The sequence below is a fragment of the Rutilus rutilus genome, assembly GCF_951802725.1.
Source record: "Rutilus rutilus genome assembly, chromosome: 3".
Classification (NCBI taxonomy): Eukaryota; Metazoa; Chordata; class Actinopteri; order Cypriniformes; family Leuciscidae; genus Rutilus; species Rutilus rutilus.
The window spans coordinates 44,306,212-44,332,721 of NC_140211.1; the positions used below are offsets into that span (position 1 = coordinate 44,306,212).

The window sequence follows — 26,510 nt, forward strand, 5'->3', positions numbered from 1 at the left end:
AACGAGTCCGATACCGATACTTTCATTTTTGGTACTCGCCGATACCGATACCGTAACCGATCCCTGAATTTTCACTGCATTTGTAATTTTTAAATGTATTAGTATAGATAAACCAAAAGAATATAAATCATATTAGTTGGCTTAATTTGTTCATCAAATATATATTTCTAAATATCTATTCTCTGTTTGTCAGAGAACAACGACAAAAATCGGTGTTGCCTACTCTTTTTAAAATTTGCACCCTGTTGTTGCACCCTGGATGTTAAGAGGCTAAAAGCAGGTTTAAAACTTGCCCCATTTAAGTCAACAGGGTGCAAATTTTAAAAAGAGGATAACACGGTGTAGGCAACACCGATTTTTGTCGTTGTTCTCTGTACTGACAGCACTCCAAATTTACGATTTAGTTTTCATCCAAATAACATGTGCTGAGTGAATGATCAGCAATCAAGAGCATTTAACAGAAGTGCGCTCGCTCTCTATCTCTCTCTCGTCAGTTAAAGGCCATGTTGCAGGTTAACCACCACTGTTGATCAATGGGTACATTAATCACTCAAGATATGTATACCATTTTTAAAATGTCTCAAAAATGGTCTTAAAGACCATTTTTTTACGTTTTTTGGTATGAACGGTTTTTTTTACGCAATTCGGTGATGACGTCACGTTGGGGAGAAGCGGAGGAAAGGTAGCCTCAGCCAATACAGTTTGTATTAGAACTGTGGCGACTGACTGGGAAAAATGAGTGAAAAATCAACGTTTTCTTTATATCTAGTGGCAGTGATCATGACATTAGTTCAGATAAGTACCGGTAAACTTTGTCTTCATCTAGAAATAGAAGGCATCATGCTAGCTATGGGCTAATTTTGCCAGTCCCACCTGTTATCCACCCCCTCCAGATAATCCCTAATGAAGTCTTTCCCCCAACGTTGTAAACACATTAATGATTAGTTATCCCACGTTTTGATGGTAGCCTACTAGCTCCAGTAACAGCATCATTGCCAAGTGTTTCTAAGCGTTTACCTCTTCCTCCGGTGAAAATGTTGCAAACACAGCCGCCGCCGCGTGTCTGTCGCTGTTTGGCAGGTGCTTGTGTGGGCGCCGGCGGTGCCGTCCCATGGAAACTGCGTTGGAAAGCTTGTTGTCGGTACACGATCAAGTTTCACGCATGCGCGTAATTACAAACGGGTTCTTATGGACGTATTTTGTTATTCTGTGCCGTGATGAAGACAGAAATATTATGTCGGTGCCTGTAACAGTTTTATACACTGCTGTCACGTTATTTGAGCTGTTTCTGGATGAAGGCAGACTGCTGACAGTGAGTCGTGTTGACAGAGTTCAGGGAAAACTTCCTGATGTCAAGTTTAAAATGAATACGCGCTTAAGGTGCGTTACAAAAACACACGCGCACTTCAGTTAGTGCGATTCAAGTGTTTACATGGTTAAAAACGGCGTATATCTTATCTAGAACATCTATCTTATAGTTACTTATGAACCAGCTTAAACAGTTATAGGTGACAGTTCAGGGGCGGCCTTAAGCATCTGGGGGCCCGTTTCAATAACTAATATGGGGCCCTGCCCACATAAAATGTAAACATGAGCAGAAAAAGCAAGGATTCTTTTTGGTTTGCATCATTATTTTATTACGCGCACTTTCAGCATCATGAACAGGCACCACTGGCATATGTACGTTTCATTTCCAATTCAAATTATTTCCCTGCTCAAAAAAAAAAAAACGTTTTAACCTTACGGAAAAAAGGCAAAGTATAAACACATAAACTACCGGTATTTATTTACTTCAGATCACCATTCGCGGGGGCGGTAAACGTCGCCATGGTAACCGCGGCGCGACTCAAGTTCGACCAATCAGAGACGTCAGTGTTTTGCTTAGAATTATGGGTAGTGTAGTATTTCTCCAGAAGATCGCAAATAACAAGGTTGATTTTTATACTTTGTGGCTTTTATAGGAGCAGAAACTTTCGTTTCACAGCCTCGTAGCTCGTGGTCAATCTAACTTGGATGGTTTAGGGGTCTCCAACCTTTTTTAGCTACTTTTTAAAAATGAAAGTGGCCGAGAGCTATATGCAATAATTAAATCTCTTAAATAATGTCTCATAACTCCTAGGCCTATATATGTCACCCTTAATTGACATATAAAAAAAAATATTATACTGTAAAAACACATAATTATTGTTGATTTTATAGTGCATCATAACTAGAGATGAAATGGTATGAAAATGTAATTTCATGATTATAGTGACATGAGCATGGTTATCACATAATCCTGTTCAAAAAGTACTAATACTACACAATAAAATCAATTCACCAAGTTTTATGTCGAAAACCAGCAAATAACAAATAAACTTACCATCAATTTGCACTTTTTGTTTGCATAAACATAAAAATAGTAACATTAAAAATTATGGCCAAATTTGAAAGGGGTGTCTTGCAACATGTTATCTACTAACATGTACAAGTTCAAATAAAGTTTTGACAAAAAAGTTTTTATAAAAAGATAAACCTCGCATATTTCAGCCTTTAAATCATTTTTATAAAAAGAATGATTCAAAAAAGACAAAATACTGACATTTACAATGCACATTAGCTTATCTTTTATTATTAATAGTAAAATTTAGTCCGATTTTCCGGTGGCGTCTGTCGTTGCTATGTACCATGCGCTCGTATCTCCACAACGACAGAGAAGTTTTAATAGCTAATGGATTTCCACTACCGATAAACGCTTGCTGTAGCTCTGCTAGAAGATTTATTTACGGAGAAGAAAAAAACACCCGTAGTTTGGGTGCACCCCCATCCTTCATATTGACTCGCGCCTGGAAAAAATTAGTGCGTCGCTTCAATTATTTGAAATAACGAACTTGAGCGTGCAAAAGACGCGATATGTGAACGGCCCTTGGCGAGCTACCTCCAAATCAGGCCACGAGCGACGTGTTGGAGACCACTTTAGACATTATGTCTGAAAATAAATATCCTAGGGAGAAAATGAATGGGATTTTCCTGTTCTGTTGGGGGCCCCCTTGGAGGGCGGGGCCCGTTTCAATTGAAACGGGTGAAACATAGGTAAGGCCGCCTCTGAGGTGACTAGAGATGTGTTGTATAATCTGCGCTATCTGAATACTCTCGTCTACTACTCGTCTCTCTAGTCACTCTCAACGCTCTCAAGGCGGGCTTTGGAATATTCTCTCCCCAACGTGACGTAATGGAATGCATTGTGGCGGAAAGGAGAATCGTTGCAAACCGCTGTAAGATAGCCTACTTTTTCGTATTATATTGCGTTTTGTGATACCCAACAACATAAAATACAATGGATAACAGTTTAAATGTTTCTTACCAACAAGTAAACTGCACAAATTCGATGAAAAAAAAAACCTGCAACATGGCCTTTAACGTTAATAAGCTACATGCCTTGTCTTATTTTCTTTGCCATTGACATCCGATTGAACAAACTTTCCACATTCTTATTATAGAGAGCATTTGATTGGTGACTTCTCTTGCACTCATTTTGTCCAACATGTTTGGTCTGTTTGTTTCCGCAGTTCAAGAACTACATTTTAGGACTACGCTTGCATACAGAAGCTCTCAAAGCTAAGAGACATGGACTAAAATTCATAGCAAGACATGTCTCTATATGTGCCTATGTAAAGTGTAATTATTGCCAAAGTAATGATCTACTGTAACTGATTGTCATTGACTAATGCTGATGTCTCTTCCTTTAGGATTCTTGAAGAGCAGAGATCGTGCTCATCAGAAGTTCTACTCTCAGCTCACCAAGACTCAGATCTTCATCCGCTTCATCGAGGAATGCACTTTTGTTAGCGACAAAGACACCGGTCTGGCTTTCTTTGATGACTGCATTGGAAAAGTAAGATGTGCAAAAAACAATGCACATATGCAGAATCCTATTCTGTAATATAATACAATAAACTAAAATATATTTTTGTTATTAGTGGTGCACTCTTAGGTATCATTACTGTTGCTCATACTTGCTTATACTAAAATGTCTGCCCATTGGATAATAAAACGACCTGAAAAATTCCATAGATTTTCAGTGAAGGAAGAAACTGAGTCTTCCCTAGGGAATATAATGGAGACTTTAGGGGTGGACTCTTTTAACTTAGCAACCACCTAGAACACCAAGGAATTTGTTAACAATGGCTCAGAACACCTTGGCAACTGTATAGCAATGCACTGGAAACTACCTAGAACCCCTAGCAACAACATTTATGAGTTTGTTAAAGTGTTAACAAGCTCATAAAATACCTGAGCAACCACATAACAACATGGCTACCACCTTGAACATCCACATCATACAGCGGCTTGGTAGACACCACTAGGCACCACTCACATTTTCTTAAGAAAATGTAAAAAAAGTAGAAGTATTCTTATCGCCCAATGGGAAGAACAGAGGATGTAGAATTTCCTATGATTGAATTTGTTTCCCACATCTCTCTTTCAGCTTTTTCCTTCCGACAAAGGACCGGACAAGGGTACAAAGGTGAGCCACTCCTTTCAGTAAGGTGTTACTGTGTCATGCTTGATGTCAGATTAGTGTTACGCCCAATGTTAGGCAAAGCAAAGGAAAACACAAACTGCCCAGGATATGTTTAGAGTATAAACCATGATGGCAGCAGATGGAGCTGATGATTAATGTGGCCTCTGTTTTACTGACCTCAGTGCTGTTTTGGAACGGCAGCTTTTAAAGACTATAATAAAGGACATTAGTCTTAGTTCTACAGTTAAGGGAAATGCAGGAACAGATGGCCGTTACTCTTCCTACACTGAGCAACTGGTTTAGTGGAGTAAATAATTGACTCTGCCATCTGCTGTTGGGTGCATTGGCACATCATTTATCTAAACAGTCTTAGCATTGGAATAATATGGAGAGAGTAATGGAAAGTTCCAAGAACTGTCTTCAGGCTGACGGATAACAAAAGCCAGAGTGCTTTGTTAAAAAAACTACAAATATATATATTGTTGAAGATATTGATCAGCATTTTAATCAAACTCATGAGCGTTTGAAAACATTACGGGAGGTTCATGTATAATACCCTTTTGATGACAATACCTGTAAATGTTAAAACTGTAACTGCATTGCACAGGTCGAAGGTGAGTCGTCTGAGGACACCAGGCTGATGGAACTGGATGAGTCGCAGAAGAGCGAGCACACAGTCTTCGTCATGCCTCCTGAACCCCCTCTGGACGATGGTCCTGACCCCCCTCCCAAATACAGGTACGCACACATAGGGATGTCGTAATACCAACATTTCAGTCACAATGTCACTGAAATCCCATGAGTCATGATATCAGGTTCAGTACCAGAGCAAAAATGTATATGCCTGCCACCAGTGGTTTTCAACCCGCAGAGGCGCGGGCGTGGATGACAGTTCACCTCTGGGTCTCTGTCCCAAAACAACAAAACTATTACAAGTTCAGTTATTACACTGCAAAAAATGCTTTTCTTACTTAGTATTTTTGTCTTGTTTCGAGTCTAAATATCAAACATTTCTTAAATAAAGATGCATAACGTTATTTTACTAAAGTAGTAAAATGACATAAGATATTAAGTCTTGTTTTCCGCTCGAAGGGGGTCTCGCCCAGGGTGTAATTCAATGTAGAACCGCCACTGATTAGGAACACCATACTAATACTGTGTTTGACCCCCTTTCGCCTTCAGATCTGCCTTAATTCTACGTGGCATTGATTCAACAAGGTGCTGAAAGCATTCTTTAGAAATGTTGGCCCATATTGATAGGATAGCATCTTGCAGTTGATGGAGATTTGTGGGATGCACATCCAGGGCACATTCTCGTAATAACGGGATGTTATGTCTTTTTAACAACATCTTTTTCTTGTAATAACGAGATGCTATGTCGTTAAAACGACATATTTTCTTGGCCTTATAAGGACATGTGTAGTCATGTACAAAATATGCCTTTATCCACATAAAATTGATATAGCCTATCACGCCTTTATCACACTTCTAAGTTCAAAAATCTTAAGCAAATAGTAGAAGTGTATTACTGATTATCAATAGTACTGATTAATTTTGCCTGGGGCCCCCATTCAGTGTAGGTTCGCCTCTGATTGGGGGCCCCAGGCAAAATTAATCAGTGAATTTTTTTTAATATATTTTATATAGGCCTATACGTTTTTTTATATAATATATTAATATATAAGATTTATGTTTGTTAATAGGCTATATCTTCATTACCTAGAGATATAATTAAACAAAAAGTAGTCAAAACACAACTAACAGAACATAGCCTAAGTTGCTTATTTTTTTTAATTAACAAAATGTCAATCTTCGTGTTTATAACAGAAGATACAATACAATACAAAAATCTTCAAGATACAGCCTACAATCTTCACATGTATAACAGATTGTCACCTTATAAACAGTCCTTTGTGTGGTGGAATAAGCAATACTATATAGAAATATATGGTTAGCATCTTAATTTAAACTTTTATTTTATTAGTTCATTAAATATGCTAACTCAACTAATTTAATGTAAAGAGCTGGATACTAATTACTAATTACTAATTACAGACCAACTGCAACAATGAGCAATTAAAGACATTTAAAGAGGATTTTAGGCAAAATGGCTGAAAAAATCATATAAACAGTAATTAAAAATATGATTTAATTGACTATCACTTTCGACCAATAGGTGGTGCAGTTACAAAACTGATGTGATGTGGTCAGAGTGAAGTGACAATGACACATACAAAGTTTGGTGTCAGTATGTCAAGGCATTGCAGAGATAAAGCCTGAATAGTCCTTTTGGCATCATGCCTAAACTTTGCTGCTGCGGTATACGAAAACGGTTTTGTCAATCAACACGAAATCCATAACTTTGAGTCGGCACGGTCTGGAGATGATACGATTCTATTTTGGTGAAAATCGGACAAACGGTCTAGGAGAAGTTCGAAAAAGTAGGTTTTGAATGAAATTCAAGATGGCGGACAGGAAGTTTGGCCAAATAAGGAAAACTTGGTATCTATGTTCTCAGCTTGACCCAAGGAATCTATTAAGACCAGTTGCATTACAATAGGCCAATGTATTCAAAAGTTATTAGCAGTTTTGGAAATTTTGTTATAACTTTTGACCACTAGGTGGTGCTGTTTCGAAATATTTTGAGTCCCTTCAGGGGATGGTGTTGTTGGCACATTCTGAGTTTCGTAATATTACACCAATGCATTTGTTTAGTATAGCATTTTATTTCACAAAACTGTATTGAAGTCAATGGGAATTTCATGTTTTGTTCTATTATAGCGCCACCAAGAGGCTCAGTCCCACAATTTATTTTATGTGTCCTCAGAGTAAGCCCATACATATGTGTGCCAATTTTGGTGAAAATATCTCAATTCACTTCAGAGTTATAGACATTTATATGAAAAAACACGTAAAAAATGACTGACACATGACTTTGATTGAATTTTACTACCCCTTACTATCAATATTTTCGCATTTGGGCATTGACGTTTTGCTATCGACCTATGTTTCCAAACTTCTGAAGGTGGTTTCGTCTCGATCGGACAAGCGGTTTCGAAGATATAGCCAAATATTTTTTAAGCGCTAAATCACAACGCTACACAAACCGTAAGGCGAAACCTAGCATGTTTGGTATTGTTGGACTCGGCAAGGATTCAGGAGTCTAAAGAGATGAGTTTCGTGAAAATAAGTCGACCACACCCAAACTTATGAGCATTTGAAAAATAAAATTCACCACTAGGTGGCGCTGTTTTGAAACTTCTCACGCTCCTTCAGGGCACCGTGCTGATGAGCCACACCATGTTTCGTAACAATCCATTCATGCGTTCTTAAAATACAGCATTTTAGCACAAAATTCAAAATGGCCGACAGCCAAAATGGCCGATATGGTAAAATTAGATATCAGTCGACTCAGCATGTTGGCCTGAATCTAACGAGACCAATTTGATGATTTTTGGGCAAACTATTCAGAAGTTATAAGCAAAAATAGCCATTTTTCATATCTCCGGACCAGTAGGTGGCGCTGCGCCGAAACGCAGCATGTAGCCTCAGGTCATGCTTGTGATGACATGTGCCAAGTTTGGTCTGAATCCAATAAAGCGTTGCGGAGATACAGCCTTACGTCTGGTTTCGCAAGCGCTACGTAAAATTTGTTTGTGGGTTTTTTCGAAAATTGCTAAGCGAATCAACTTGAATTCCATAACTTTTTGTCGGCATGGTCTGTAGATGATCTGGTTCAATTTTCGTGAAAATCGGAGCAACGGCCTAGGAGGAGTTCGAAAAAGTAGATTTTTTGAAAAATTCAAAATGGCGGACAAATTTCCATGACGGAAAATGACGTCATAGAATCGTCTTGAGCTAGGGAATCAGAAGAAATGGGAATTTTGTTTCTAGCCCTTGTGGTTCAAAAGTTATTAGCATAAACATGAGTGCAAATTTGGACAGCTGGTGGCGCTAGAGGGAATGAGTTGGAGACTCCAAATTTGCTATGGTGACTGTTCAGTCTGCCCTCTATCAGTGTGCCAAATTTCATAACTTTCCCGCAAGCGGTTCTATGGGCTGCCATAGACTCCCAGAGCGGAAGAAAAAGAAGAATTATTTTTGGTACGCCAACAGATACAATAGGTGCCTACGCACATTCTGTGCTTGGCCCCTAATAATAAGGGAACCTTTTTGCCATTTATAGCGCCACCTATGGTCCGATCTGCATGAAACTCGGCACGCTTGTTCACCATGTCATGACACATATGCTCAGCGATTTTCGTGATGTTCTGAGTTTTCATTTGGGATTTATAGGCTTTTTAGTGTATTTTGCCACGCCCCTTTTCTAAATGACCCTGTTACAGCCACCCAAATGCAAAAGTTCAACTTTTTTTCGACAATTATTGATCTAGAGAGTCCAGAGAATTGTCCTAGACTGGTTTGGTTCCAATCGGGCGAAAAACCAGGGACTAGTTCGCAAAGGTAGGTTTTGGACAAAATTCGACATAGCAAAAAATTTCCCCTGCCTAAATCAAAATCGGAGATAGCCATTTTGTCCGCCTTGAGCCAAGGATTCCAACGATATAAGACACTTGATCCTGGGACAAACGGTCTAAGAGTTATGAGCAATTTTGAACTTTTGGTTGCTGTAGCGCCACCTATGGGCCATTCGGGGTCATACTCTGATAGGTTGTCCCCAAATTGAGGCCTACCATCTGGCCAGGTTTCACGTCTCTAGGCCTTACGGTTTGGCCTGCACGATGCGTTTTACGAATCCTTACAATTACAATAGGGTTTCAGCATTTCATGCTTGAACCCCTAATTAGAATGAAGGCTTTTTGCCAGTTATAGCGCCACCTATGGTCCGATCTCCATGAAACTCTGCATGCTTCCTCACCATGTTCTGACACATATGCTCATCAATTTTGGTGAAGTTCTGAGTTTTCAATTGGGATTTATAGGCTTTTTAGTGTATTTTGCCACGCCCCTTTTCTAAATGACCCTGTTACAGCCACCCAAATGCAAAAGTTCAACTTTCTTTCGATAATTATTGATCTAGAGAGTCCACAGAAATGTCCTAGACTGGTTTGGTTCCGATCTGGCGAAAAACCTAGGACTAGTTCGCAAAAGTAGGTTTCGGACAAAATTCGACATAGCAGACATTTTTTCTGGCCGACATTGAAATTGGAGATAGCCATTTTGTCCGCCTTGAGCCAGCGATCACAGTGGTGTAAGACACTTGTGTCTAGGACAAATGGTCTGGGAGTTATGGGCGATTTAGTACTTTTGCACTAAATCTGTAGCTGTGATTTGTTTGCGCGGTATTCGAGAACGGTTTGACGAATCAACACGAATTCCATAACTTTTTGTCGGTACAGTGTGGAGATGATACGATTCGATTTTGGTGAAAATCGGACAAACGGTCTAGGAGGAGTTCGAAAAAGTAGGTTTTGATTGAAAATCAAGATGGCGGACAGGAAGTTCGGCCAAATATTGCAAACTTGGTATCTATGTTCTCAGCGTGACCCAGGGAATCTATTAAGACCAGTGGCATTTCAATAGGCAGATGTATTCAAAGGTTATTAGCCTTTTTGGAAATGTTGTTATAACTTTTGACCACAAGGTGGCGCTGTTTTGAAACTTCTCACGCTCCTTCAGGGCACCGTGCTGATGAGCCACACCATGTTTCGTAACAATCCATTCATGCGTTCTTAAAATACAGCATTTTAGCACAAAATTCAAAATGGCCGACAGCCAAAATGGCCGATATGGTAAAATTGGATATCAGTCGACTCAGCATGTTGGCCTGAATCTAACGAGACCAATTTGATGATTTTTGGGCAAACTATTCAGAAGTTATAAGCAAAAATAGCCATTTTTCATATCTCCGGACCAGTAGGTGGCGCTGCGCCGAAACGCAGCATGTAGCCTCAGGTCATGCTTGTGATGACATGTGCCAAGTTTGGTCTGAATCCGATAAAGCGTTGCGGAGATACAGCCTTACGTCTGGTTTCGCAAGCGCTACGTAAAATTTGTTTGTGGGTTTTTTCAAAAATTGCTAAGCGAATCAACTTGAATTCCATAACTTTTTGTTGTCATGGTCTGTAGATGATCGGGGTCAATTTTCGTGAAAATCGGAGCAACGGCCTAGGAGGAGTTCGAAAAAGTAGATTTTTCGAAAAATTCAAAATGGCGGACAAATTTCCATGACGGAAAATGACGTCATAGGGTGCGATCGAATCGTCTTGAGCTAGGGAATCAGAAGAAATGGGAATTTTGTTTCTAGCCCTTGTGGTTCAAAAGTTATTAGCATAAACATGAGTGCAAATTTGGACAGCTGGTGGCGCTAGAGGGAATGAGTTGGAGACTCCAAATTTGCTATGGTGACTGTTCAGTCTGCCCTCTATCAGTGTGCCAAATTTCATAACTTTCCCGCAAGCGGTTCTATGGGCTGCCATAGACTCCCAGAGCGGAAGAAAAAGAAGAATTATTTTTGGTACGCCAACAGATACAATAGGTGCCTATGCACATTCTGTGCTTGGCCCCTAATAATAATAATAAGAACCGGAACAAAAACAATAGGTGCCTCCGCACCTTCGGTGCTTGGCCCCTAATAATAAGAACGCGAACGAAAACAATAGGTGCCTCCGCACCTTCGGTGCTTGGCCCCTAATAATAATAATAAGAACGGGAACGAAAACAATAGGTGCCTCCGCACCTTCGGTGCTTGGCCCCTAATAAGAATCGGAACAAACACAATAGGTGCCTCCGCACCTTCGGTGCTTGGCCCCTAATAATAATAAGAACGGGAACGAAAACAATAGGTGCCTACGCACCTTCGGTGCTTGGCCCCTAATAATAAGAAGAACCGGAACAAAAACAATAGGTGCCTCCGCACCTTCGGTGCTTGGCCCCTAATAATAATAAGAACCGGAACAAAAACAATAGGTGCCTCCGCACCTTCGGTGCTTGGCCCCTAATAATAAGAAACGGAACAGATACAATAGGTGCCTCCGCACCTTCGGTGCTTGGCCCCTAATAATAAGAACGGGAACAGATACAATAGGTGCCTACGCACCTTCGGTGCTTGGCCCCTAATAATAAGAAGAACCGGAACAAACACAATAGGTGCTTGGCCCCTAATAATAAGAACGGGAACAGATACAATAGGTGCCTCCGCACCTTCGGTGCTTGGCCCCTAATAATAGGAACGGGAACAGATACAATAGGTGCCTACGCACCTTCGGTGCTTGGCCCCTAATTTTGAGAACGCCAACGGATACAATAGGTGCCTACGCACATTCTGTGCTTGGCCCCTAATAATATCAGCTATTAAATGTAGGCTATTGATTAGAGTTGCCATAGACTAAAGATTTTTCTAGACTAGTAGTCATTATGACCGCTTTCGGCGGTCATATAGGGATTGTCAAAGTTTTTTTTTTCTTTTTTTTTCGTCATCTACTGAATTTTTCGTCAACGATACCAGGGACACCGAAACACCGGGGAACATGAAATTTGGTGGGCATGTAGCCCCACTAGACTTTTACGGAAAAATTTCGTTTGGTCCCCGGGGGCCACTCCCCCCCGCGCTGGGCCCCCCCAAACCCAAAAAATGCAGTTTTTCCTAAATAACTACCTGAACCGTGGCACAGAGGATGAAGAAATTTTTATGGTATGTTGGTCTTAAGGGCCCACATCAACCTAGCCCATAATCACTCATTAGTGATTTGCGCCCCTTCCCATAAAAAATGAAAATGCAATATTATTCTGCTTTAATCGCCCCTATCTTCAGTTGAGATGTTCAGAACTGCACCATATTTCATGTGTATGATTAACTTGACATCCTCTGGGGGTATGCTAAGTTTCGTAGAATTTCATCCATGGGGGGGTATAAAATAAATTCATTTATGTGCACATTTAGTGACTGTACACTCATCGGCCTGTAGATGGTGCTGTTGAGCGAAGGGTTGCTGGTTTAGGATGATACTGTCACACACACACATGCAGGAATACAAACAAACGCAAGCATGCACACACACTGACATCCACACGCACAGACACACACACACGCGCACACACATGTACACACGCATACATACACGCACAGACACACACACACACACACACGCACAGACACACACATACACAAACACACACACATACACACACACACAGACAGACATGCACATACTACTACTTTTTTTAGGTATCAGCCATATACCCGATTTACCAATACCCAATGTGTTATGCTTGGGCAGTATACTAATGAGGTGGGTGGGACATGTTTCATGCCATGTTAGATCACATCCTGAGAGTCTACGCTTTCAGAAAATATATAGTTTATATAGTTGAATCAGTTTTCTCTTCATGGTACAGACCAAAATGTATTATGTGTACACTTTCTTCACCTAAATCCATAAAATCCCATTAATTTCAATGGGACATTTACTTAAGTGTTCTACTAGGTACAGTGGGAATGAGTTTAATTTTGTTTTTGTTTTGTTTAAAAAGCTGTTTGTTGTTACCAATGTAGCATGAAAAAGACTTGCTTGAACACAATAAGTGTGTTTTTGAAACTCATTTTTATAAAACATTATGTAGGGAAAACCACTGTTATGAATGTGACATTTTCACATTACGGATGTTAAGTGTCTAAACTAATGACTTTTGATATAAAACTTAAATAGTAATAGCAAATAATTACAAAACTCTAAATTATCCATGATCCACAGGAATACTCCAGACAGTCTTTTAAAATATACAACTTATATACATAAACACGCAATACAGCCAAATTGCTCCACGTCATTTATTTTTGTGGAAAGCCAGTGCAGGCCTGAGCGGCGGTCATATTTTGTACCGCCATGCGGTACATCTAGTTCATTTAAGCAATTAGGACTAATCGCACGTTTATATTCAATCCTGGGTGCATTTAGGCTAGAGCCTATTCCGCGCTCAAGCGCATGCATAAATCTTGCTGCAAAGCACCGTCAAAAGTAGGCTAATGATAATAAATGTGTCTGAAAAAATAGCAAAGCATTTTAATTGTTTATTAATAAACTAGCGTTTTCTAAATCAGTGTAGGCTGCAAACATATCTCCATATATCTCCGCTGTAAAGTAGATGCGCCTTTCATACGGACAGGATTACATAATCATATGGTAGGCTACCGTACGTATTTGTTTTCGATTGGATTTTTTTCGTTTGTGGACATTTCAAGCTTTATATAGATAGCTATATTTCTCATGTCTGTGAGGCTAGTCTATAAGCTGTTTTTCAGTTCATTTTTGAGACGCGCTTGTTTATTTTTTCTTTTCTTTTCTTTTACAAAAGCACAACGTTTTCTTGTTGTTGTGAGTTTACACAAATAAAAGTAGTTGCGACTGATGTATTATTCTTTTCTGTATGACCAGAGATGGAGTATTTTAAGTTGTTTCCACTGCTGATAGGAAAATGCGAGTGATGGCACCGGCGCCTCCATGTCATGCAGTGTGCGCTCCACACTCCGCACAAACACTTGGATATGCGCCTAATAATAGCGAACATTTATCTAGGTTAACGTTAGAACGAGCGGCCATGTCAGACGGATAAGTCCTCTTCATGTTTAACAAATCAAATTCTGTTGCATTTTCTTGCACCAGTTTGAAAAGGGCGGCTGGAACACAACACTTAGCCTATACAGATAAACGCCCAACGCTGGTGTTTTTCTTTAAATAAATTCGTTAAGGCTTTAAAATAAATATTGTTTGTGGGCTAATTAATGACACAATAATTTGTTTCTTTTATTGGCTACTTACATTTTTTAATTTTTGGTTTGCATTGAATACCATTTAAAGAATTTGTTGTGCACCACAATGCCATCCTCCCATAGAAAGCCATGTTAAGAGTTTTCTTTATAATAAAGGGTTTCTATGGGAGGAAAACGTGTAATTAAATGCGTTGAGTTCATATTCTGGGCTCATCTGCTTTTCTGTAGGATGGTATGGTTTATTAATAAGGTGTGTACAGCATTTGATCTTTAACATGAATGTCCATTGGGGGCTGCTATTGCTTCAGCTTTTTGAACGTAGAAGTATGATAAAGACATAATAGGTTATACATTTTATGTGGATAAAGTCATATTTTGTACATGACTACACATGTCCTTATAAGGCCTAGAACATTTGTCGTTTTAACGACATAACATCTCGTTATTACGAGAAAAGATGTTGTTAAAACGACATAACATCTCGTTATTATGACATATTATGTCGGTTTAACGACATAACATCTCGTTATTACGACATAATTGAGTGTAAATGGCAGCAATGCGTCACCGTATCTTGTACCAGTCACACTGAGACATTTCAAATGATGAACATTCTTTGAAAATCACTTGCATTGAAGCAGATCATTATATTTTGCATATAACCATTTTGAGTAAATTGAGTGAAGGGAGTGGTGGAGAAACAACAAAGGAGAAGGATCTTCGCTCTACAGGGTGTGGAGACTGTTAATATGCTGTGCAGACGATCAAAGTACCTGAGGTTCTTCCAGCATTACAGACATATAATGATTTGTTACGTCCTGGGGACGTATTATGTAAAGTGTTTGTGATCTGTATTTTACTTTGTTGAATGTTGTTGTTTTTGTCATGCGCTCTGTCTGTCTCTCCCTCACTCTGCTTGCCTTGCAGCTAATTAGCCACACCTGCAGCTCATAAGGACTGTTGCAGAGCTACACTATAAGAGAGCAGAGTGAACACTGCTTGAGAGAGGTTCACTTCTCCCCTGCACCAGACTTGTGTGTTGCTATAATCAAGTGTGAAACTGGTGTGTTGTCCTGGCGTATTGCAGTGCATCTTTTGTGTGTGCTTGGGTGTCAGCAATACAGCATTATAGTTTTGATATCAGGTAGTGATTTTTCTTTTATCTCTTCTTGTTTTTGTTTAACTCTGTTTCGGTATTAAAAGGTATTGTAACAATATTATATCAATCTTTTTTGTTTATTTTGTTATTGGAAGCTGTAGGGAGTTGGTGCCACCTTTTTCTTTTTGTAAAACATTAATCCCTGTTTTTGGTTAGTCAGGGAGTGGAGGGAAGCATATGTTGTTTATTTATTTTCTTTTACCTGCGTAGGTCATTTAGTTTTCCTCCCAATAGGAAGTTTCATCTTTTGTTTGTTGGTTTGGTATAACCTTCTCCTGAAAATTGAAATTGCTTCCATTTTCTTTGTCTAAGCAAAATAAATTAATTTAATTTATTGCATTAAGTGTTGGCTCACATTTCTGGGGCAGAGGACTGAAGGGAACTCTCCACGTTTTCGTTTATGTTTACGTTTTGATTTAATTTAATCCTGTTAACCTCTCCCAACCCTAGACTGGGAGAGCTTGTAACAAGTGGGGGCTCGTCTGTCCGTTAATTGGCTGGTGGTAAGTACTCTCTTTTCTCATTTACCATTATTTGACTGTTTTCGACTGTAGGTGGAGAGGAAAGTGTAGTGGACATTAAAATAATGGAGTTTGATTTTACCGCGTTTACTATTTCTCCTACAATTGAAGCGTTTAATCGCTGTAAGAAAAGTGAACTAGTGTTGATAGCAGAATTCTATAATATTTCTGTAAAAAAAGATGTCACTAAACAGGTACTTAAGGACATCTTGTTTGAGAAATTAGTAAACGTAGGTATTTTGCCTAGAGAAGTTGACGAGAGCACTGAGGTTCAGTCTGTGGCTTCATCGGACACTGAAGAGGTGAATCTCAACTCTGAGTCAGCTATCTCTCAGGATCCAAAAATGGTTTTGAAGTTAAAGGAATTGGAGCTTGAAATTAAAAAACAGGAATGTGAGGCAGAAATTATAAAACTTCGTGTAGTGGAGAGGCAGGCTGAGCGAGATATTCAAATATGTAAATTGGATCTAGAATCAGTACCATTTCCACATACTAGGGCCACATCAGTTTCATCACCTTTAATGACTGGTGGTAGTGCGGGCACAGAGGATTTTTCTCATGCACCTCCTAGCGATTATTTCGATGTCAGTAAGTATATAAGGCTTGTACCTCCATTCAGAGAAACCGAAGTCGATTCGTACTTCGTCGCATTTGAGCGTGTCGCTAGTAAATTGAGGTGGCCAAAAGATATGTGGGCTTTATTACTCCAGTGTAGTCTAACCGGAAAAGCTCAAGAAGTTTGTTCGGCGCTACCAATTGAAAGCTCTCTTGACTATGATATTGTTAAGGCTGCAGTACTGCGGGCGTACGAACTAGTCCCTGAGGCCTACCGACAGAAGTTTCGTGGTCATTCGAAAACAGTCAAACAAACGTATGGTGAGTTTGTGAGAGAAAAGAGAGTTCTTTTTGAAAAGTGGTGTTTTTCTAGCAAGGTTACATCCTTAGAGGATTTACAGGAATTGATCTTGCTAGAGGAATTTAAAAATTGTCTTCCAACAAACATCGTAATGCACTTAAATGAACAAAAAGTGGTTTCATTGGCTAATGAAACTTCTTCTCTCTTTGGCTCTCAACGAAGGCGGTCGCATTTTCTTCCCTTCCTCTCCCTTATCTCCCCTGCTTTGCTCCTCTCGTCTCGTCTAGTCTACTGTCTTGTACTTTGAGAGACTCTCTCCGCACTGCTCTCCAAACTAAGAAATTATGGATTTGATCAACTGGTCTCTCAACGCAATTGACACTATCTTCTCGACGAGAAGCTTGGGTTCGGGGGAACCTGACTGCCCTGCCGGAACGTTCGCAGCTGGCTACACGATGGACGCGTGGGAGAGGTGGCGGGTCGTGTGTCTGGCGGCTCTTTCCGTGGAGGACATTGAAGATATCTACCTTTTCGGAACCATGATAACAGGTTTTCTGCTGTTTGGATTAGGCATTGCCCTGGTTTATCGAGGAATTAAGAAGACGGTGACAGCTGTCCAAAACCCCACAAGGCTGCCCGTCATGATTGAAGCAGTGGGCAGAGCTGTCAGCACTCAGACTGTGACTTTGGTGACTATGAACCAAAATATTGATAACATCTTGGAGAAGCTTACAGCTTTGCAAAGGCAAATGGATCGTTTCGGAGACCCAAATGGACCAGGAGCTGTGTAAATTGGAATGCGGCTACTCGTCCCAAGACCAAACAACCCCAATCTTATCTGCTTTCGGCCCCCCTCTACCAGCACTGGCCTTGGCCGAGGCTGCTGCTGCAACAACAACTCCCTCTGGAGAGAGCACTGCAGCGAGACGCTCTTGCCTTCCTTCCCCCACTCCCCACTGACACCTGCTGATTGTTGACTCTGTCTGGGACCTGATCAAGGTTGACTCCATGGCAACTGCTGTGTATCGCTATGACATCCTGCGGACTGAAGCACCTAGATTAGGATGTCAGGCGTAGCGACTCTCGAGGCTTACACATACACGGACTCTTACATATACACAGATATGCAATCACCCTCCCCCACCCCCCATGCCTCGCCTTCGACGCTTTGTACCCCCAGTCTGACAGGCGGGTCTGACCAGCGCCGAAAATGGCTGCAGGACCGGATGGCTGCTTGCCTGTGCTGGGTTACCTCCACCCCCCACTCCCCTCCCCTGTTGCAAGTCTTGTGTGTTCATGTTGTGTACTGATTATGTGCTAATGTTGCTGAGGTGTTTTTTTACTGTTCCCAAACTGTACTCCTTACAGGAGCATAGTCTGGGGGTTGCCTTTTTTTCCTCCTCACCTCTCCTCATGTTATGCTGTATTTTTTTCCTCAATGCTCTGTCTTCCTGTCCTGTCTTCCCCCTTGTCATATTGTATGTATGTTTGTATGGACAGGTTGATGGCGGAATTTCGCTGGTACCTGTGACTAGTGACCAATAAAGCTACTACTACTACTACTACTACTACTACTACTACTACTACTAATGCTGCGGTCTTGGCAGATGAGTTTGTGCTGACACACAGAAATGTGTTCTCAACCCACACATCTGCCAGGTCTCCATTTGTGAATGTGGAGAGCTCAGTGGTACCACGTGCAGTACATTCATTTAAAAGTGAAACCGCATCTAAATTTGCACGTAAACTTCCAAACAATGGTGATAGGCGAGTTAGTTTTTTCTGCCTTGATCCAAACCATTTGATTGCGGACTGTAAGGCTTGGAAACAGAAGAGCGCGGTTTCCAAACCCAAAAACATAGCACTTGTGCACACCGTGTGTAATGGCAACTCTCTTGGTGAAGAGAGTTATCACCCTTTCTTATTTGAAGGCACAGTCTCCCTATCTCCTGATTCTGGTTTTAAAATTGTAAGAATCTTACGTGACACGGGTGCAGCTCAATCCTTTATATCTGGGAGTATATTGCCTTTCTCTGATGACTCTTTTACGGGTAATGACGTGCTGATTCGTGGAATTGAAATGCACTGTGTGAATGTGCCACTTCATACTGCGTATCTAGTATCTGACATTGTGACTGGTGTGGTCAGTTTAGCAGTGCGTCCACAGTTGCCTGTAGAGGGCGTTGATTTGATTCTGGGAAATGACCTTGCGGGTGGCACAGTCTTTCCTAGACCAGTTGTATCATATAAACCTAGTGCTACACAGAAGTCTGATCTGGCAGAGAATTTCCTGTCCGTTTTTCCTGCCTGTGCAGTTACCCGTGCCCAGTCAAAGAAATTTGAGGAAGTGGTGGATATCTCAAACTCATTTTTGATTGAGCCTAACTCTGTGGAGTGTGTCCTGTCTGTTACTCCAGACACTGACTGTGATGTAACTAGCACAGGGTTCTCAAGTCTCACGCATTGGCCGTGAGACACACGCAATTCAACCAGTTCACACGCTCACACGCCACACCGTGTATTTCTCACGCTGAAAAGGCAATGCCAACCAAGTTGTCTTGCAAGCTTTATATATAACGTTGTATACGAGGCGCGGGCACACAAAGTGAAGTTTCCTGCCGCCAGCACGTATCTCGGCCAGATTGCGTTAGATGCGCGAACACACAGAAGTTGACGGAACATTCTCGGCCACCGTACGTTCGTTACTAGGTAACCAAGAACATCGCGCGAACACACGTCGGAGAAGGTAAGTTGGAAGAAAGCTCGTCTAACATTTTTAGGCTAGAACATTTAATATATAGCCCATCGTATACATTATTATTAATCAAAAACTCTACAACTACTTTGCAACCAGGGCAGAAGCTTTGGCTCAGTTTGGCTAGCTTACATTATCTGAAACTAAGGGAAATCTTAGTGGGTATGGGAAGGAATGAAGATGTATTTCTTAATTTTCTTTTAAATTATATATTATACTGTATTAATAGTCTTTCTAGTTACATTAAGGCTACATGTATTAAAGCAGAGTGGGTCATATTTTATATCCTGTAAAAACATACATTAATCATTGCCATTGCATTTGTATTTTTCAAAGATGTCAGGGAAAAAGCAAAAATATATTTTACCATTTGAGATAATAATTAGCATTGTACCAGAGTTTTTATAAGTTCAAGAAAATGATAATATTATTCATGACTCAAAAATGTATATTAGAAAAAAAAACACTATAATAAAATATATACTACAACAAACATTTAAAAAAAAAAAAAAAATGTTTAAACTAGTGCTGTCAAATCGATTAATCGCATCTAACATAAAAGTTTGTGTTTATATAATATGTTTTAATACATTTGTTTTTCCAAACTGGAGCAATTTGTTATATTTTTGTAATTTTTGTATATTTGTAATTTTGAAATATAACATTAAAGAGTATATTTGATGTGATGAATTGCTCTGTCATTTATCAGATTTACCAATTGTTATAATTTCAATTTGTGCTGGTTAATTATGAACAATGGGTAAAATTGGGGGGCGGGGACGAGCGGGGGCGGGACTCCATTAGGGCTCCTCCCCTAACCGCATGTGATCTCACTCCAAGCTTTTGATAAAACTTGAGAACCCTGCTAGCAATAAAGAAATAACAGCTGAAATTCCTCTAAAGGCAGGTAGGGAATACTTAGCTGCAGCACAAAAAGCAGACCCTTCCCTAGTCAAGTGTATAGAAGCTGCAGATGGTGCTACCCATGTGCCTAATTCGGGTGTGGTTTTTTTCTGGGAACGTGGATTGTTAATGCGTAGGTGGAAACCCCCAAAAGAAGAGATAGGCTGGCAGGAGGTGCAGCAGATTGTCTTACCTGATGGTTATCAGCAGCATGTCTTAAAACTTGCCCATGAAAATGCTTTGTCTGGACATCTCGGTATAACAAAAACCTACCATCGCATTACTAGGTTTTTTTTTGGGCCTGGTCTTAAGTCAGCCGTGTCCAGATTTTGTAGATCTTGTCATACTTGTCAGCTGGCAGGAAAACCCAACCAGAAAATCCCTCCTGCACCTCTCTATCCTATCCCAGTTGTAAGTGACCCATTTGATCGCTTAATTGTTGACTGTGTTGGACCGTTACCCAAAGCTAAGTCAGGACACCAGTACATTCTGACCATTATGTGTGCTGCGACTCGCTTCCCAGATGCTGTCCCATTACGCACGTTAAAAGCAAAGGTGGTAATAAGAGAACTACTCAAGTTTTGTACTACTTTTGGTTTGCCAAAAGTAATTCAGAGTGACCAAGGGTCAAACTTCACTTCCAAGGTTTTCAAACAAGCGCTAGAAACCCTTGGTATATGTCACCAAACTTCTACAGCATATCACCCTGAGTCCCAAGGTGCACTAGAGCGGTTCCACCAAAGTCTTAAAACGATGCTACGACGATATTGTGTGGAAACCGGAAAAGACTGGGTTGAGGGCCTTCCTTTTCTAATGTTTGCAGTAAGAGAATCTGTGCAGGAGTCCCTTGGCTTTAGCCCTGCTGAGCTAGTGTTTGGCCACACAGTCTGTGGCCCACTAAAACTCTTAAGTGAACAGCTGCTGAGTCCGACTTCAAAAGCTTTGCCTGTTGATGACTACGTCACTTCTATTCATGAGAAGCTGTACAATGCCCAAACTCTTGCAAAACTTCATCTGTCTACGGCGCAGACAAGGATGAAGGCTTATTTTGACAAGAAGTCTGTGAAAAGAGATTTTAGTCCTGGTGATCAAGTCATGGTTCTACTCCCTATGCCTGGTTCCATTTTTCATGCAAAGTTCTCTGGTCCATACCTGGTTGAAAGAAAGTTAAATGAGACAAACTTTCTGATTGCTACTCCTGACCGCAAATGTAAAAGCCGGGTTTGTCATGTGAACAGGCTTAAGGCCTATGTAATCAGGCCTCATTGTGAATTGGCTGAAGATCAATCTCCGGTCCCGCTGGCGTCCTCTGTTGCCGCAGTAGGTGTGATAGCGAATTACTCCTTAAAGGAAGATGGTTTAATGTGTAGAGATGTACCAATTTCCTCTACCCGGTTAAATAATTCAGCTATAATGAAAGATCTTCCACACTTTCTTTCTCATCTGTCTGATGAACAATCTCATGTCTTAATTGAGTTACTATGTGCCTTCCCTACCTTGTTTAGTGATGTGCCAGGTAGGACTACTGTGTGTGTTCATGACATTGATGTTGGTGATGCTGTTCCTATAAAACAACATCCTTACAGAGTAAATCCAAGAAAACGTGAGATTATGCAGACCGAGGTTGAGTATATGCTGCGCCATGGACTGGCGGTGCCCAGCCAGAGTCCTTGGAGCTCCCCCTGTTTACTTGTCCCAAAACCTGACAACACCTTTCGCTTTTGCACTGATTATCGGAAGGTCAACAACGTAACAAAACCTGACTCTTTCCCCCTTCCAAGGATGGAAGACTGTGTAGATAGAGTTGGATTAGCAAAGTTTGTCACAAAACTAGATCTACTAAAAGGTTATTGGCAAGTGCCACTCAGCAAACGTGCCTCTGAGGTTTCAGTGTTTGTCACGCCTGACAGCTTCCTACAATATCAGGTTCTAGCTTTTGGGATGCGAAACGCACCTGCTACGTTTCAGCGTATGATGCATCAAATACTGTCAGATGTAACAAACTGTGAGGTATATCTGGATGATGTTGTGGTATATTCAGATAACTGGGCAGATCATGTGAAAACACTTGAGAAAGTGTTCAGACGCCTAACTGCTGCTTCCTTGACTCTAAATCTTGCCAAATGTGAGTTTGCGAAAGGAGTTGTTACATACTTGGGTAAACAAGTAGGTCAGGGAATGGTGAAACCTGTTGATGCTAAAATTGCAGCCATTCTTGAGTTCCCTGTACCCGGTAATAAACGAGAGTTGAGACGCTTCCTAGGAATGAGTGGGTATTATCGAGGTTTCTGTCCCAATTTCTCTGCCCTAGCCTCTCCTCTTACAGACCTCCTTAGTACAAACCGAAGATTTGTATGGAGCAGTGATTGTCAACTTGCTTTTGATGCTGCCAAGGATCTCCTCTGTCATGCTCCTGTTCTGTCAGCTCCAAACTTCAAAATGCCTTTCAGTTTGCAAGTGGATGCAAGTGCTAAAGGAGCTGGTGCAGTTTTGCTACAAGAGGATGAGTACAATATTGAACATCCTGTCTCCTACTTCTCCAAAAAGTTCTCCAAGACCCAGCAAAACTATAGTGTAATCGAAAAGGAAGCTCTATCACTGTTGATGGCTCTTCAGCATTTCGATGTGTACCTGGGGAGTAGCTCTAATCCTATCATTGTATACACTGATCATAACCCTTTGGTATTCCTTTCCCGTATGTCAGGTTCCAACCAGCGCTTATTACGGTGGTCTCTCACTGTCCAAGAATATATTTTGGACATTCGTCACAAGAAAGGCACTGAAAATGTTATGGCCGACGCTCTCTCTAGAGTTTAAAGGGATGCCGTTTTCTTTGACCTTTGTACCTTTCATAAATGAGGAAAATGGTAAGGGTCTACATTTAATTACAAACACTTGTTTGTAATTCTTGGTGGTGGAGGTGTTACGTCCTGGGGACGTATTATGTAAAGTGTTTGTGATCTGTATTTTACTTTGTTGAATGTTGTTGTTTTTGTCTTTGTCATGCGCTCTGTCTGTCTCTCCCTCACTCTGCTTGCCTTGCAGCTAATTAGCCACACCTGCAGCTCATAAGGACTGTTGCAGAGCTACACTATAAGAGAGCAGAGTGAACACTGCTTGAGAGAGGTTCACTTCTCCCCTGCACCAGACTTGTGTGTTGCTATAATCAAGTGTGAAACTGGTGTGTTGTCCTGGTGTATTGCAGTGCATCTTTTGTGTGTGCTTGGGTGTCAGCATTACAGCATTATAGTTTTGAAATCAGGTAGTGATTTTTCTTTTATCTCTTCTTGTTTTTGTTTAACTCTGTTTCGGTATTAAAAGGTATTGTAACAATATTATATCAATCTTTTTTGTTTATTTTGTTATTGGAAGCTGTACGGAGTTGGTGCCACCTTTTTCTTTTTGTAAAACATTAATCCCTGTTTTTGGTTAGTCAGGGAGTGGAGGGAAGCATATGTTGTTTATTTATTTTCTTTTACCTGCGTAGGTCATTTAGTTTTCCTCCCAATAGTAAGTAAATCTTTTGTTTGTTGTTTTGGTATAACCTTCTTCTGAAAATTGAATGCTTCCATTTTCTTTGTCTAAGCAAAATAAATTAATTTAATTTATTGCATTAAGTGTTGGCTCACATTTCTGGGGCAGAGGACTGAAGGGAACTCTCCACGTTTTCGTTTATGTTTACGTTTTGATTTAATTTAATCCTGTTACCCTCTCCCAACCCTAGACTGGGAGAGCTTGTAACAGATTGTTGTGACTGAAGTAGAAGATAAATGACTGGAAAGAAATGCTGTAACTATTGTAATACCCTTAATTTGCAACTCTATGGTTACTCCTTTTCAAGGCAACTTGTTTGTTGGAAATTTCTGTCCAGACCTACTTTTTGTGGCTGCCATTCTCTTACCCCTACACTTCCCTCAGCCCGCATCTAAAGCATCTTTATCCATTAGCACAAGCCCATAATCTATTTCCATGCATCTATTGGCTCATTGAGTGCCTGTTTGACACTCACAGTACAGCCTTGAGACTTGGCCAAGCACTTTTCTCACGGCTGGCACTGTTTGCAAAATAATCGCCCCCAAATTTTGCCTATATAAATCCTTGTTTTTCTACTGTCTCTTAGAGTAATGATAACCATTCTGTATCCCAAGGTTGTTTTAAAAATTGTATTTTGTGTTGTGTTGCAATTGTAGGTGTAGCAGGATGACACAAAGACGTTCATATTTTAACTGAGTTTGTGAAATGTCTACAGAATGTAAATGTGAAACTAAACAGTAAAATGGGAAGGTTGCAGTGCAAGAAAGTAAAACAAAATGACCATAAATATCAAAGTTTCGCCCATTGAACATATCGAGCAGCAAAACTCAGATATAAACTAAAACTATGGATTAAACAGAATGGTACTTTCATACAATATGACCTTCATCTGTATAAAAAAATATGCAACAAAAATCTGATATATGACAACAAGTAAATAAAATGTAGAGGGAATGACCTATAGGTATACTGTCTGTGGTATTGTGTTTCTGTCTGTACTGTATTGAGTAGACTTTTTATTTAAAATTTTGTGATTATGTTTGCACTCTGATTTTATTCTGTGCTCCTCTAATTATGAGTCATCTGTGTTTCCACAGTTATCAGAATTTCCCCTGTTTACGGTTGGAGTTGTTTGATCGTCCGCGAGAGCTGAGGCCAGCGCTTAGTACAAGAACCGCAGGGGCCAGTGTGTCCAGCAGCCCTGCCCTGCTGGCCAAAAGAACCAAACAGGTGAAGATTGTTTACATGATGTTATAGTACCAGACTACTGGAAATTCTGAAATGCTATCGCTTATGGTCCAAACTTAGACTTTTCCAGCTTATGCTGTGCCCTACAGATTTTCATTACATTTACACAGGAGTCTTACAAATTAAAAAAGTTACTATTTTTAACTTGACATCTTAAAAATGCAAGACTTATGGCAGAACATTAAATTCAAACCTTTAAAAGCCATTAATAAATATTACAGCTTAAAAAAATTATAAACATATCGACCTCACTAAACAACTAGTCATTTGTTAGATTATGTAATGTAAGTTTGCATGTAATTAATATCTAGCTAAATTCATTACCTTTATCAGAATCATGATATTCATCAATTTGAGGTCATGAATTCATCAAACTGTTTATCAAAGAGTAGTTTTGGCAATAATTTTAATCTTGCATACTATTTAGGGTGGATACTATGTGAATTGGCCGGTGGGTCAGTGTCTCCATGTCAACAGTGTTATTTCTTTACTCAAGCATTCCGAGTCGAGTAGCACTTTGTTCTTACTGACTAAAGCCGTTTCTCAATACCAAGTACACAAAGTTCGGACTTGAGTCCTTGGTAGTTCGGACTTGACAAGTTCGACTCAGGAGAACGAACTCCCGAGGACGGGAGGACGCAAGTCCGATAATTCTGACATGGAACAGCGGCATACTTGATAGCGTCACTCAGCTCGCTCTGGCTACTCCGGTTATCTCTTTATGTACACTGCTCAAAAAAATTAAGGGAACACTTAAACAACACAATGTAACTCCAAGTCAATCACACTTCTGTGAAATCAAACTGTCCACTTAGGAAGCAACACTGATTGACAATCAATTTCACATGCTGTTGTGCGAATGGAATAGACGACCGGTGGAAATTATAGGCAATTAGCAAGACACCCCCAATAAAGGAGTGGTTCTGCAGGTGGTGACCACAGACCACTTCTCAGTTCCTATGCTTTCTGGCTGATGTTTTGGTCACTTTTGAATGCTTGCGGTGCTTTCACTCTAGTGGTAGCATGAGACGGAGTCTACAACCCACACAAGTGGCTCAGGTAGTGCAGCTCATCCAGAATGGCACATCAATGCGAGCTGTGGCAAGAAGGTTTGCTGTGTCTGTCAGGATAGTGTCCTGTAAGCACAACCCCCACCTGTGGACGTCGGGCCCTCATACCACCCTCATGGAGTCTGTTTCTGACCGTTTGAGCAGACACATGCACATTTGTGGCCTACTGGAGGTCATTTTGCAGGGCTCTGGCAGTGTTCCTCCTGCTCCTCCTTGCAAAAAGGCGGAGG

General features: G+C 40.5%; 1 protein-coding gene across 4 annotated transcripts in view; it reads left to right on the forward strand.

Annotated features, from left to right (window-relative positions):
- The window catches only part of dennd4c (DENN/MADD domain containing 4C), a 214,285-nt gene that overhangs the window by 108,173 nt on the left and 79,602 nt on the right, over positions 1 to 26,510 (forward strand). For all 4 annotated transcript variants that reach the window (XM_084404122.1, XM_084404123.1, XM_084404124.1 and 1 more), the window contains exons 13-16: positions 3,729 to 3,874; positions 4,469 to 4,507; positions 5,112 to 5,242; positions 25,060 to 25,192. In XM_084404122.1, coding sequence (XP_084260248.1) covers positions 3,729 to 3,874; positions 4,469 to 4,507; positions 5,112 to 5,242; positions 25,060 to 25,192 — 449 coding nt within the window. The remainder of the gene's footprint in view (positions 1 to 3,728; positions 3,875 to 4,468; positions 4,508 to 5,111; positions 5,243 to 25,059; positions 25,193 to 26,510) is intronic.